Source organism: Pelodiscus sinensis, chromosome 2 (assembly GCF_049634645.1).
Source record: "Pelodiscus sinensis isolate JC-2024 chromosome 2, ASM4963464v1, whole genome shotgun sequence".
Taxonomy (NCBI): Eukaryota; Metazoa; Chordata; order Testudines; family Trionychidae; genus Pelodiscus; species Pelodiscus sinensis.
The window spans coordinates 143,618,333-143,632,416 of NC_134712.1; the positions used below are offsets into that span (position 1 = coordinate 143,618,333).

General features: G+C 42.5%; 1 protein-coding gene across 1 annotated transcript in view; it reads left to right on the forward strand.

Moving 5' to 3' along the window:
• The window catches only part of GABBR2 (gamma-aminobutyric acid type B receptor subunit 2), an 856,335-nt gene that overhangs the window by 588,023 nt on the left and 254,228 nt on the right, over positions 1-14,084 (forward strand). The window contains exons 10-11 of the mRNA XM_075921529.1: positions 588-738; positions 1,205-1,337. Coding sequence (XP_075777644.1) covers positions 588-738; positions 1,205-1,337 — 284 coding nt within the window. The remainder of the gene's footprint in view (positions 1-587; positions 739-1,204; positions 1,338-14,084) is intronic.

The following is a 14,084-nucleotide window of genomic DNA, read 5'->3' on the forward strand; positions in this document are numbered from 1 at the left end:
TGTGTTTGCAGTGGAGTTAATGCACACAAGGTCATATTCTTCCCAGTACATACGGCAGCACAAAGGAGCTGTAAGGACTTTCTGCTGTTTTTCTTTTTTTCAGTCTTTGCTTGATGACAAAATATTGGGCCAAATTTTGAAGTACTCACTCAGTACTTGGGCAAATTGCTAGCCATTTCAGTTGAATAAATACTTATGGGACCATAAGAAGGATTTTAGAGTTTGACTAGCTGTAAATAAAAGTAGCCCAGGGAAGAATATTCTTAGTTTGTGACTACTAGTGTCATCTTTGCTTCAGAAAGGCATTTAAGCACATGTGTTGCAGTGCTTATTTACTTTCCTGTATAAGGATGGAATTAACCACTTGCTTAACACTTTCCTGAATTGGGTCTCTCTCCCTCCAACAGAGTATTATATCATTTCAGAAACCTTACTATCTGATATATCTCCATTGCAGTAAATAGCTTTACCTCAGGAATGAATATGGCAACTGTCTTTACATCTTCTGTGTGTAATTGGAGGGATATAATTTTTCACAAGAATTCAATCTTTATGTGGGGTTTAGCCTATTTTTCTTTAAATTTTAGGGTTGGAGCCTCCAAAGGACAAAACAATTATACAAGAACAGCTACGCAAGATTTCCTTGCCTCTCTACAGTATTCTTTCAGCCCTCACTATCCTAGGAATGATCATGGCCAGTGCTTTTTTGTTCTTTAACATCAAAAACAGAAATCAGAAGTAAGAAATATACATTATCTTTTCCTTTTTTCATATTTAAGTACCACATTTGTGGGCACTAACATTATACAAAGAAAAAATGTTATTTGCTTTAATTGAAGTTACTGCATAACAGCTTTGCATTGAAAGATGTTAACTAGCCATTAGATCAAATCCTTTTATTCTGTTTGAAAAATTAATCTTTCCCACAGTGTGTTATTAGCATAAACCCTAGCTAATTAACAAATGTGTAAAGTAGAGGGTAGTTTTAGCAAAGAAGATCAAAACCCCTTAACAATTAATATGCTTATCCAAACTTATGTGGAAAGCAACAAATTAATTTGCATATTTCTAGATTTCCAGTAGAATTCCACAAGTTGGGTCGGCCATCTGTTTAATTAATTCTATAGAAAACTGTTCGGTATGAGTTGAGTCATCTAACTGTTGTCTTTTTTCTATTTAATGCACCGTCTGCGTCTGTCTGTAGGCTAATAAAGATGTCCAGTCCCTACATGAACAACCTTATTATCCTTGGGGGCATGCTTTCCTATGCATCTATTTTTCTTTTTGGCCTTGATGGATCCTTTGTTTCTGAAAAGACATTTGAGACACTATGCACAGTAAGTAATTTCAGTTTCTCTAATTAAAGTAGTTCTTGGAAAAAAAACTTTGTTTTGTGCCAAAGGAATATTTTTAGCACATTATGTATATATTCTCTGTGAACTATTCTGTACATTTTAACATTGATGCTTTTGCTTCTTTTGCCAGAATTTTCACAAACCTGGGTCCAAATTCTGAGTGGTCCTGATCACCTACATCTGCCGTCGAAGCTAGTGGAAGTCGAGGGTGCTCAGAACCTCTCAGGGTTTGATCCATGGTTGCAGTCTTAAGTGTAACTATACTTCTACATTTTGAAATTATGTATTTGTTAGTTATTGAAAGCTGCCTATGCAGAACAGCACCTAGTTAGAACTCTGGTCGATTTATGATTTTTTTTGAGCATATGAGTTTTCTTTGTCAATTAAACATTACTGTATGTTTCACGATTGTAGTTTACTACAAAACTTTCTACTAGTCCTTTTGAGACCCCAAAGAAGTTCATTCTATGCAAGTATTCTGAAACTGTTTTCAACCTAGGTAGTAAATTATTGCAGGCCCCCATACTGCAACTACTGTTACTTAATAAGTGATGGTCCATTGATTTCAGTGGAAAAATGTCTTTCTAAGATATCTAGGCTACTTTAGAGTAGGACCAGGATTTTAAACTTAGGACTTGTCTTTAGGCAGAGTTTCACAAGTTAACTAAGTTGTGATTTTTAAATTGAGTTAGCTAAACCAGGGCAAAAGACCAATTGAACACTCTGAAACTAAAATAAAATCATCCACATAGTGGTTTGTACCCAATTGATTAATCTAATTTAATTAAACGGATGCAAGTTAATTTATAGACAGGGCTTGATCTGACAATTACACAGGGAACCAATGGAGGTTGTTGATCAGTATTGCCAAGAAGGAGATCTAACACCGGCTGCAAACAATGTAGTTTCCAAGTGTGTTACTTTGTATGCTCCCAGTAGAATGCATTTCATAACACAAGAACATATGCACACTTATGGCAACTATAATCAAAATGTTGTGCTGTAATCATACCTTGTCGTGACTTACAGTGGAAATATCACTTTAACAACTGACTATAAACTTTTATTTAAAATTTAAGGACACAAAACTGAGGTACAGTACTTTCTTTTGAAGCTGCTATGCTGCTGTGATGGTATTTTATATTGTGTGGATATCTTTATGACATTCAATATTAATCTTCTTTAGAACATGGGAAGGCAGATGTTTTTTCCAGTTTTCCTGTGGAAATGGTGGCACCTAAGCAAAATTCAGAAAAATGTCCTTTCTTCACAAATAAGCTGTACTCTTCCATTAGACAGGGCAGGAAATAAGAGGAACATACTTACAAGAAAGGATAAAGAAAATTATTTCAAAAAATAACACAAATGATGCTTAAATTACATAAAATCATTGTCACTGAACAAAACCATAAGATTGTACTCAGCCCAGTGCCAGAGAATATTAACCTAATGTTTGAATTAAAATGCTTCCAGATTAATCTATAGAAGAAATGAAATATTATGTGACTTTATTTTTCATTATTCTTTGGTTAGTGAATATTTGCAGAATATTAGGAAGTGTTTTGTAATGTAATATTCACAGAAGGGCTCATCAGCTCTCAGAAGTTCCTGGATAGCAGAGTCCTGCCCTAAAGTTCACTGATATCTGTTAAACTAGTTTTTTTGGTGTAAAGCTGACTATTTAATATCCTTAAACCAGGAGCTCTGTTAAGCCAGGTGGAATCAATATATTTAGTTTAAAATTCCAAGACAAAAAAAAACTGTGTTAAAATGGAAAAATGGAATTATGGTCAAGAGTATGTTACCTTAATTTAAGATTAAAGATTTAAAAATATGACAGTGGTGGTATAATTATCCACAAACCACGCATTATAAACCAAGAAAATTCAGAGTTAAGGTAACTCTAAAAGTAAATGTGAACATATTAAGTTAAAAATGCACAGCATCCAGACAACTATTGCTGGTTAGAAAAACATGGAGTTTGAAATTGTAATGCTTCACTAATCATGTTGAATTCACTGAAATTTTGTTTCAAAGGGTATGTCTACACTACCCCGCTAGTTCGAACTAGCAGGGTAATGTAGGCATACCGCACTTGCAAATGAAGCCCGGGATTTGAATTTCCTGGGCTTCATTTGCATAAGCGGGGCGCCGCCATTTTTAAAACCCCGCTGGTTCGAACCCCGTGCAGCGTGGCTACACGGGGCACGAACTAGGTAGTTCGAACTAGGCCTCCTTCCACGAGGAGTAATTCCACGAGGAGTAACGGTAGTTCGAACTAGGAAGCCTAGTTCGAACTACCTAGTTCGTGCCCCGTGTAACCGCGCTGCACGGGGTTCGAACCATAGGGTTTTAAAAATGGCGGCGCCCCGCTTATGCAAATGAATCCTGGGAAATTCAAATCTCGGGCTTCATTTGCGAGTGCGGCATGCCTACATTACCCCGCTAGTTCGAACTAGCAGGGTAGTGTAGACATACCCAAAGGGAATAAGAAGTCCCAGTACTGTCAAAACAACCTATTTTGTCCTATTATGAAACAAAATAGTTTGATTTCATTTCGGTATTCTGTTTCTTTTCCAATTCAAGATGAAGCAAAAAATTTCAAAATCTTTTGTGAAATGGAATTTCCATCCTCCATCCGGCTCTACAGACAGTCTTTACTCTGGACAGTAGAGACTGTGATGCCATATAATAATCATCTCATTATAATTAAGGCTCTTTAATGTCTATGGTCCCAGATTAGATCAAACTATTTTTAGACACATTTAATTTTTTTCATATTTTCCCCTTATGGTATCACTGACCTATAAAGTTAATATTGTGGGCTTAATTTATAGGCCTCATTTAGAAATCATTGCTGTTTTGTGTGTTATGCAGCAGGTCGGTTAAGATGAATTAATGAATAATGCATTTGTTAAAGTGCCCAGTTTTTAATTAATTAAATTTAATGAACTCATTTGTAAAATTTCAGAAAGCTGATTTCTGTACTCACAAAGTACTATAAATTTGGAGAGAAAATCCTCTGGTTTTTCATATAAAACAGAGAGGTTGAATCCCTGTATTCTTTGCAAAACAGAACTGAGTTGTAACAATGGAGTCATTACTACCATGTCTACAATGGAATTTGCCATCATTTCCATGCTAAAATATTTCAGTTCTCTAGTTTCCGTGTATAGTTGCTCTAATTTCTGTTTTTCAAATTCACTGCCAAACCATATACCATTATTCTAACACACAACAAGAAATTAATTGTAATTTACTGCATTAGTGACCCATGATCAGCTTTTTTTAAGTTTGCATAGATATTGTTCTATCTCTTAGGGTATGTCTACACTACAAAGTTAATTCGAACTAACAGATGTTAGTTCGAATTAACTGTGATAGGCGCTAAACATGCAAACCGCTAGTTCGAATTTAATTCGAACTAGCGGTGCGCTTAATTCAAACTAGGTAAACCTCATTCTACGAGGACTAACGCCTAGTTTGAATTAACTAGTTCGAATTAAGGGCTGTGTAGCCACTTAATTCAAACTAGTGGGTGGCTAGCCCTCCCCAGGCTGCCCTGGTGGCCACTCTGGGCACCACCAGGGAAACTCTTCTGCCCCCCTCCCGGCCCCGGAGCCCTTAAAGGGGCACGGGCTGACTGCGGTGCCCGTGCCAGTTGCAAGCCTGCCAGCACCCAGCCAGCAGACCCTGCAACTGGCACGGCTCGAGCCAGCCACCTGCTGCCCCCCAGCCCTCCACCTCTTCCCGGGACCAGGCTGGCGGCTCCGGGAGCATGCCCAGGTCCGCAAGAGGCAGGCGCCCGCCTGGTCTAGTGCAGACATCGTGGACCTCATCCACGACCTCCGCCCTAGGCACAGGAAAGTGGCCATCTAGGGCAGGATAGCTGCCAGCCTGGCCACCCAGGAGCAGGTTGGCATGAAAATCAAGGTGGTCCACTGAGACCCCCGGCCCTGAGCCGTGAGCTTAAAATGACCGTACTGGGTCAGACCAAAGGTCCATCTAGCCCAGTAGCCTGTCTGCCGACAGCGGCCAACACTAGATACCCTGGAGGGGATGGACCGAAGACAATGACCAAGCCATTTGTCTCATGCCATCCATCTCCAGCCTTCCACAAACAGAGGCCATGGACACCATTCCTACCCCCTGGCTAATAGCACTCCATGGACCCAACCTCCATCACTTTATCTCACTTCTCTTTAAACTCTGTTATAGTTCTAGCCTTCACAGCCTCCTGCAGCAAGGAGTTCCACAGGTTGACTATTTGCTTTGTGAAGAAGAACTTTCTGTTGTTAGTTTGAAGCCAGCTACCCATTCATTTCATTTGGTGTCCTCTAGTCCTTCTATTATGGGAACTAATGAAGAACTTTTCTTTATTCACCCTTTCCACACCACTCGTGCTTTTATAGACCTCTATCATATCCCCCCTCAGTCTCCTCTTTTCTAAGCTGAGAATCCCAGTCTCTTTAGCATCTCTTCATATGGGACCTGTTCCAAACCCCTGGTCATTTTAGTTGCCCTCCCCTCTCCCACCCTCTCTCTTCACCTCTCCCACCTTCTTTTCCCAGTCTCCCCGAGTTTTGTTCAATAAAGAGAGTTTCTATTTTTGAACACGTGTCCTTTATTTTGAACATCAGGAAGGGGGGGTAGGGAGGGGTAAGTGGAAGGAGGTGAGGGAGGAATGGGGTACGAGCCCCCGATGGGGAGGACTGGGTTGGTTCTCTGGGCTCCTTGGGGTGGAAACTCTCCTGAAGCCCCTTGATTGACCCCCCCTCCGGATGGCAGCCTGCGGCAAGTGCAGCCGGGCTGATGGCCGAGTGCTGTTATGTGCCGAGTGTGGTCACTCAGGGCAATCCAAGCCAGGACTGCTTTGCAAGCGGGGAACCCCTGAGAACTGTCTGTCCGGGGGTGGGGGGCAGGTCCCTTTAAGCACAGCCCTCGGCAGCAGCTCCTAATCTGATGCCCTGCCGGCACTGCTTCCGGCCATCCTTAACCTCAGTTCAGGGTCCACTCAGTGTGGACATGCTAGTTCGAATTAGCAAAACGCTAATTCAAACTAGTTTTTAAGTCTAGATGCACTAATTCAAATTAGCTTAGTTCGAATTAACTAATTCGAACTAAGTTAGTTCGAATTAGTGCTGTAGTGTAGACATACCCTTACATACTATCTTAACTAAAGACATTTTTCATGTATAAGACAAAATGACAAGCAAAATTGGTGCAGTATATATGGAAAAATCTGTACAGACTACTGGAGAAAATATTTAAATAGTTTAATATACTATTTCACTGAATAATAAAAGGAGAAGAAAAATATCTTAAAGCCAGACAATAAATAAAAAAAGGTGTACCAATCCTTCCTGGAACTGAAAGTCTGAACATTGGCTATAGTCCACATTTACCCCTTTCCTGAGATTTGCTTTTATTGTTTTCTAATGTATTAACAATCTATAAAGATCAACTTTCCATTTCTCCTAAAGCATGACTGTTTCTAGGGTTTCTAAAACCACACACAAACATTGGAATTACTCTACTGGTTGAGCCAGGAGGTCTGTTGTCATAGATTACCTGGTTCTTTAAAAGGAGTCAGGCTCAGCCTTGTCTGTGACCTAGCAGTTAGCCCTCAGGTGATTCTGCTCTGGTGATTCAGGGACAATTAGTGATCCCAGGTAGGAATGGTCAAGGAGCACTACACAGAGAGGGAAGATAATTCAGTGAGAGAGAAGACCCAGGAGAGCCGAGCAATGCACATTCTCACAGACTGGAAAAAAAACACAGGGAACAAGTTAGGCTCCTATAGGAGGCCCTGAGACCCACCCACCTCATCAGATTTCAGACCCAGAGCTCTAGCCTGTGAAGGAACATCCACGTGACTGTTTTTTGCAGTCTCACAAGCTCAAGTCCACAGAGTCTTGAGTCTCACTGCTGCAGGTTTGTTTTGTTTGTTTGGTTTTGCAGAGTGGACATAACCATAAAGCAGTGGTCACCAACCAGTAGATTGGGATCTACTGGCAGATCTTGGTGCCTCTCGCGAGTGATCCTGACTGGTTTGGCCTGGAAGCTACCAAGAGCAGGCACTTCAGTTGCCCCTCCAACCACTGTAGTGCTGCTCCCATGGGAGCCTCCTGCTGGCTGTGCAGAGTGTGGGAGGGAGAAGAGGGGGGTGCTAATGTCAGGGTGTCCCCTTTACCCTCACTCCTGTATCCCATCTCCACACAGCGAAAAGGGGATGGAGGGAGCTTGGCAATGCAAATCTCTGTCACTCTCACACTGTGTGTGTGTGTCTGTGTCATTCTCACCAACACACATTGTCCTTCATTCTCATCTCCCAACCCAACACATACATGGGGGGTTGTTGCTACTCCTTTTACTGCTTGCAAAGTGGGTTATTTTTGGTTTTTGACTGGTCTGTGCATTTCATAATTTTCATTTCTCTTTTACGTTTAAATTTATATCTTTAAGTAGTGAGGTCTAAAATGCCGAACCTGCTGTGGCTGGAGTAATTATTCCTATGGTGATTGCTGCTCCTAGAAGTGGCTGGCATGTCCCTGCAACCCCTGAGAAAGGCAGAGCAGGGGGTCTCCACATGCTGTCCTTGCCTGCAGATACCGCTCCTGCAGTTCCCATTGGTCAGTAACAGGGAACCACGGCCCACGGCTGTAGGCTAATGCTTGTAGATGAGGGGCAGCACTTGGAACCAGTGCTGTACATGCCAGCTGCTTTCAGGAATGATGCAGGGCCAGGGCCAGGGCCAGGGCAGGAGTAAGCCTAACTTAACCCCACTGTTCCACCACCCAGAAGCCATCTCAGTTAAGTGGTGCCCAGCCAGAGCATGCTTCCTGAACTCCATCCCAGCCCTGAACCTCCTCCTGTACCCAACCTCCTGCCCCAGACATGAGTCCCCCTTCACCCAAACTTCTTCCCAGAGCTTGCACCCTGTAACCCCTCCTGGACCCCAATCCCCCACGCTGGGCTAAGCCTGGAGCCCCTCCTACACTCCAACTCCTGGGCCCAAGACCAGAGCCTGCACCCTGACTCCCTCCCCCAGCCTGGTGAAAGTGAATAAGGTTTGGGGAGAAAGGGAGATGGAGTGAGCAGGGTGAGGCATCGGAGAAGGAGTAGAGCAGGGGCAGGGCCTCAGAGAAGGGGTGGGAAGGAAGTGGGACAAGAGTATTTGGATTTGAGGTAGAGCTTACAATGCACTTAAATTGAAAAAGTGATCTTGTGGTTAAAAACGTTGGAGATTATTTCCTTAAGGTATGTTCATGTAGAAGTTAACCACCCCGAACTGGCCCACATCAGGTGACTCAGGATGTGTCTACATCATGTACAGCTGCACCAATATTGCTGCACTACTGGAGCACATCTGGTGAGCATGCACTAGGCTGATGGCAGAGCTCTCCCACTGCCTTAATAATTCCTGCTTTAGCAAGATGCCGTAACTATGTCAGTGGAAGGGGTTACCAGCACTTAGGTCAGTATAAAATACATTACTCACAAGTGTGGATTAGTCACATCCCTGAATGATGTAAGTTATACTGAAGTCATTTGTACTGTAGAGCTTGACTCAGTTTGACAGAGCTCAGGGAGTGGGGCTGTAGAACCAACGTGTTGAATGAGACTCCCACAAAGGAGGTGGGTCTCACACTCTGGGCTCTAGTGCAAGCTCAAATGTCTACGCAGAAATTTTTAGCCCCAGACCCTGAGCCAACAGATCTGACCAGCTATGGGTGTTTAATTGCCGTGCAGGCATACCCGAAGGGCCCCCACCCCATGAGACCAACTCAGTTGACCTAAGGAAAGTTCCAATCATGTTGGGGGCCTTTTATTCTAGTGTAAATGTGCCCTTAGAGAACCACAGAGCCAAAGAGTGTGTATAAAACAGCCACAACAATGCCCCTGCCTCAGGGAAAATCCATACTTGGGAAGGGAGGAGAGAGTGGGCCCTAGTAGTAGGAAGGGCCCAGGGGGTGGGTAAATACAAGCAACAGGTGAACAACAGAGGTTTTTGAAGACAAGGTGCTTAGAGGGGGAAGAAGGTTGGTTTATCCTTGATCATGAGCTACAGCACAGCAGTGTCACTGGGGATGTGGAGGGAAAAGGCAACTAGAGGTTAAATAACAAGTCATTTTAGGGGGCTAGCAGACAGAATTACCAAGGCTGAGGTTTTGTTCTGCTGCCTACATTCACCTTGCAATCTTTGCTCAGAGAGTCAAAAGCCCCATGAGATCTTTACTCCATCCTGTGTCACACAACACAACACACACTTTTGTTTCACACTTCAACAGGCAACACATATTTTATGTATTTACTAGAAGATTTACCTGATGTTGCTCATGTCCTTAACTCAAATACGTTTTGTTTTGTTTTTTCATTTAAATCATTGCTTTGGGAGGGGCTGGGGCTGAGGGGTTCAGTGTGCAGGCTGCCCTGGGGAGAAAGGAAAAACCCAGCCCTCTCTCACTGCAGCAGCTTGGGGCCAAGTGAGAAGTGCCTGTCCATGACCACTGCAGCAGGCATAACCAGGGAAGGGGTGCATGTCCCCCGGCTGTGTGATAAACAGACACACAAACAGACAAACCCTCTAAAATATATAGTAGGCAACTATCCCTTTTTCCACCCCTGCTGGCCCAAAGGGGTTATAGCTTTCCTGGTCCCCGTCTCTGGCCCCTTGCTACTCCTCTGTGGTCATTCTGCAGTGTAACTGACCTTAACTGCCAGACCATGCTCCCCTCACATCCCACTCCCGTTGCCATTTTGTGAGAAACAGTCGAATTCTGGGCACATACCATGGACCTGGCACAACCAAACCCTGTCCTTGCTCTAAGTTATGATAAGAGGATACTGCATTCTGAATGTGGTGGTCCTAGCTCTTACCATGTAGGAGAAGCTCTTCAAGAAAGGACTAATGGACAGACAGATGCACATTTATAAAATATATAGTAAAATGTGTGTCTTAACAAGTGTGCATTTTTGAGCAAGCTTTGTTGTATTTTGTCCACACAAGATATGTTAAAGTACAATACAGGCTAAGTTCTCTTCCCACTTCCCCGAACACTTATTTTTCAGGGCTTTCAAGTCACTTCTATGGTCTTCACTTCCTGTGAGGAAACATCATGTTTGAGATGGGGAGAGGAAAAGAGTGATGAGTACAGTTAAATAATGGATGGTGACTCTGGCCACAGAGCCTAATCTAGGCATCTAAGCATAGCTGCTTTTTGTTCTCTCTCTATATATGTAAAATAAATTTCCAGTGGAATGACAGAGTCCACAGGAACAAGCCCCACCCGCTTCCAGCCTGGCTCATCCCAGGACCCATGTAGAGGGCTGGGGCTGCCTATAGCCTGGCCCTTTCCTCCCCTCATCTCTCCTTCCCAGCGGCTGGCGGGGAGAGAACAGCATGACTTTGGCCTGGACCCTCCTGGCGGCCAGGAGAAGAGCGGGGACCGGGGCGGTCTCAGCTCGGCCCCTCTTGGCAGCTGGAGGGGTGGGTGTCAAAGAGCCGAGGGTGGGTGAGGGGGCCGGCCAGGGTGGCCTCAGAGCCAGGCCCTCCCTGGTGACTGGGGGCAGGGAGGAAGAGCTGGAGCCAGATGGCCTTGGCCCTGGATCCTCCCCAGCCAAGAGGAGGGTTTGCGAGCATAGCGAGCACGGGGGGTGCAACCCATTAGTGAATGCAAATCAGGGAATGTATATTCTACTCATGTTGCAAAAGTCACCAGAACCCTGCCAGAGCAGCAGTGACTATCTGTAGCTAAGATTCATAGGCAATGGAAGGTGCTGAAACTTCAGGAAAAGAAACCCTAGTTCTGTAGCATTTTTCTTAAAAAAAAAGAAAGCAACATCATTGCATTATAATGCAGAGATGTGGCTAAAAACAAATTTGCCCGGAGCCTAACCCCTAGTTCTTTTTTGAGGTAGATTGGAAAGCAGTATACCCTCTCATACAGAAGCACACAGTAGAAGTCTTTGAACTTCTTGGTGATGAGTCCTTGCCAATTAGCAATGGTCCTTGTAGGCTTCTAAAACTGCTCACAAAGTTCAGGTGATTTGATTGCCTAGTGCAAATTATTCCTATTTAAGGCAATCCTAATGGGCAGTGATTCTCTGTAGTGCAGATTTTATTGTTTTTAGAGAGCACAGTGCTTCATGGATTTGCTGAATTCCTTTACCTCCCCAAAACCTATATCTCCGTTTATTCTGGTTACAGATATGTGGCAAATGTATAATGCTGTAATTTTTAGGGGGCAGGCTAATTGTGATATGGCATGACATCATGCCAAATACTGTTTTGTTAGCTCTGAATGTTTTCAGGCAATTTTTGGATATATTACAATACCATTTTTTACCCTGCAATGTGCTAGTCACAGGAGGATAAAATATACTGCATTTGCTATGTTGAAATTCAAAACTGAACATTAACAGTAGCACCGATTCAGCAGAGCACTTAAAGTGTGTGATCAACTACTTTGCTGAATAGAGATGCAATTATACAGGAGTTTGTGGTGAGCATATGATCAAGTGCTTTCATGGATTAGGGCCAGTATTCCTAAACTCAGTTACTCCTTCCATCTTGCTATTTTCTCGTTTCTATGCCACATTAATTACGTACATTCAATATACACTGTACTTTACTCAATTTTTGTGTACTTACTAGAGGTGGCAAACCACATTCCATAATATCAACTGCAGCACAATTTAATGTCCTAGCTAGAATAGAAAAGGCCAAATGTCCTGCAATAAAATTCCAGTATGCATGAACTGAAAATTGGCTGAAAGCCAGTAAACAAAAGAAAGTCATATGTAGCACTGTGCACTGAATTGTGAAGAGGTGTTTGGGGCAGTACTGCATAGGCTGGCATTAGGCTTTGTTTTATGCATAGCATCTTTATTAATTATGATACGGAAAATAGTAAAAGACTAACTTCAGTTAAATGTGCAGAAATAATCAACTAAGAAGTATTCCAGCACATAAGGAATATACTGCAGAAAGGCTACCTTTTTTATTTTTAATCTTACAGTCACCATGGTATCTGAACACAAAAGAAATCAGAAATATGGATTGTAATGTGATGCAAGCTGGAAAAATGCAAGTTAGTGGAAAACTAGTTGAGGAAACAGCTATGAAATTTCCAAGAATGTTTTGGAAAGTCGAAATACCAAAAAAGTGTGTAGCATCTATATTCTAAACTGATGTGCACATTGGAAACAATTAAAATAGAATATTAAAACTAATAATAATACATGAATAATATATGTCAAAGTGCTTTACAAATAATTAATTAAACTTAGCAATGTTCCTTTGAGCTAGGTACATGCTCATTGTGGTATGAGAAGACTAACATGTCCCTAAGTATGGGTTTGATCCCAGCTTCCCTCAAAATTAGCAGCTATTTGTCCCTCAACCTATGGAGTAGTTACACAATCACCATTATTATCATTTGGGAACATATGAATGGTGAGGGGCCTGTAAAAGAACAAGTTTTGGCTCTCTGATCCAGTCCTTCTCTTAATTTAAAATCTGGTTTCATTTTGAAATACCTGGGAGGTCGACATACCTAGGAGGTCGACAAATGCCTTTAATGTCGACCACGGAGCACTCAGACTACCGTGCTGAGCTGACAAACAGCTGATTGGCTCAGCAAGGCAGCCATTTAAATTTAAATGAAGCGGAGATTATTTAAATCGCCACTTCATTTTCCTATGCCGGGTAGTCTAATCTACATGCCTCTGTCGCCAGAAGCATGTAGTCTCGACGTACCCTTGGTGTTTCAGTAAAGACAAAAAACAGGTTACTAGAGGTACTAAAATACAATTTACCTGTATGCCAAAATATCACTGTAGTGTACACAAAAAGGGATGAATATTTATTAATGACACATTTGAAAACTGCATATAATTAACATACATTTTGGAAAAAGAACTCATGGGATACAAAAGAAATTTCAAATGAGTAACATGAAAACTGTGGTGTAAGGTGGCTTTTCAAAACCAAGTTGAGTTGGATTAACTCTGCTATACTGAGGTTAATAGCAAAACCACCATCTATAGCAGTGGTTCCCAAACTTTTCAACATCACGCCTCCCTTTCTGATTTTTGAAAAACCCTCACTCCCTCTCCCCCCAAAAAAACTCGTTAAGAAAAAAAAGGGGGGAACTGAGTGGGGCAGCACAAGTTATTAAGGGAAAAAAAAGGAACTGAGCAGGGCAGCAAAACTTGATGGGGGGGGCTGGGTCACCTGGCATGCCCCTCCCCCCCCTCGGAATTTCTTCATGCCCCCCAGTTTGGGAACCCATGATCTATAGATACACCCTTCAGTCTTTGTACATTTTGGTCTTTTTTCATCCTGGATACTGTTCTCCAAAGATTTCTACCCTCAATGTAGTGTGGACATAGGGATACAAAGGAACAAAATAGCTAAAAAGCATTAACAGTGAAATAGAAGCATATATGAAGGGAGAGGGGTTTTCTGGCTTCCTCTTTCCTCTGTTTTTCCATTATAGTGTATAAGACCACCATCTTCTCAATCTCTCAAGGCCACAGTCTTGGTCCTCTCTTTCTAGGATGTCCGCATTCAGGTCATGGCTATGTCACAACTTCTATCTACATGGTATTTTTTACAATCTGATCTTTTCTGTTTTTCCAGACTATCCAAGCTCTTGTTCAACCTATCTCACATCCTGGCTACTGTAATCTCCTCATATCTAATGTTGATTCTATCCCCATTAG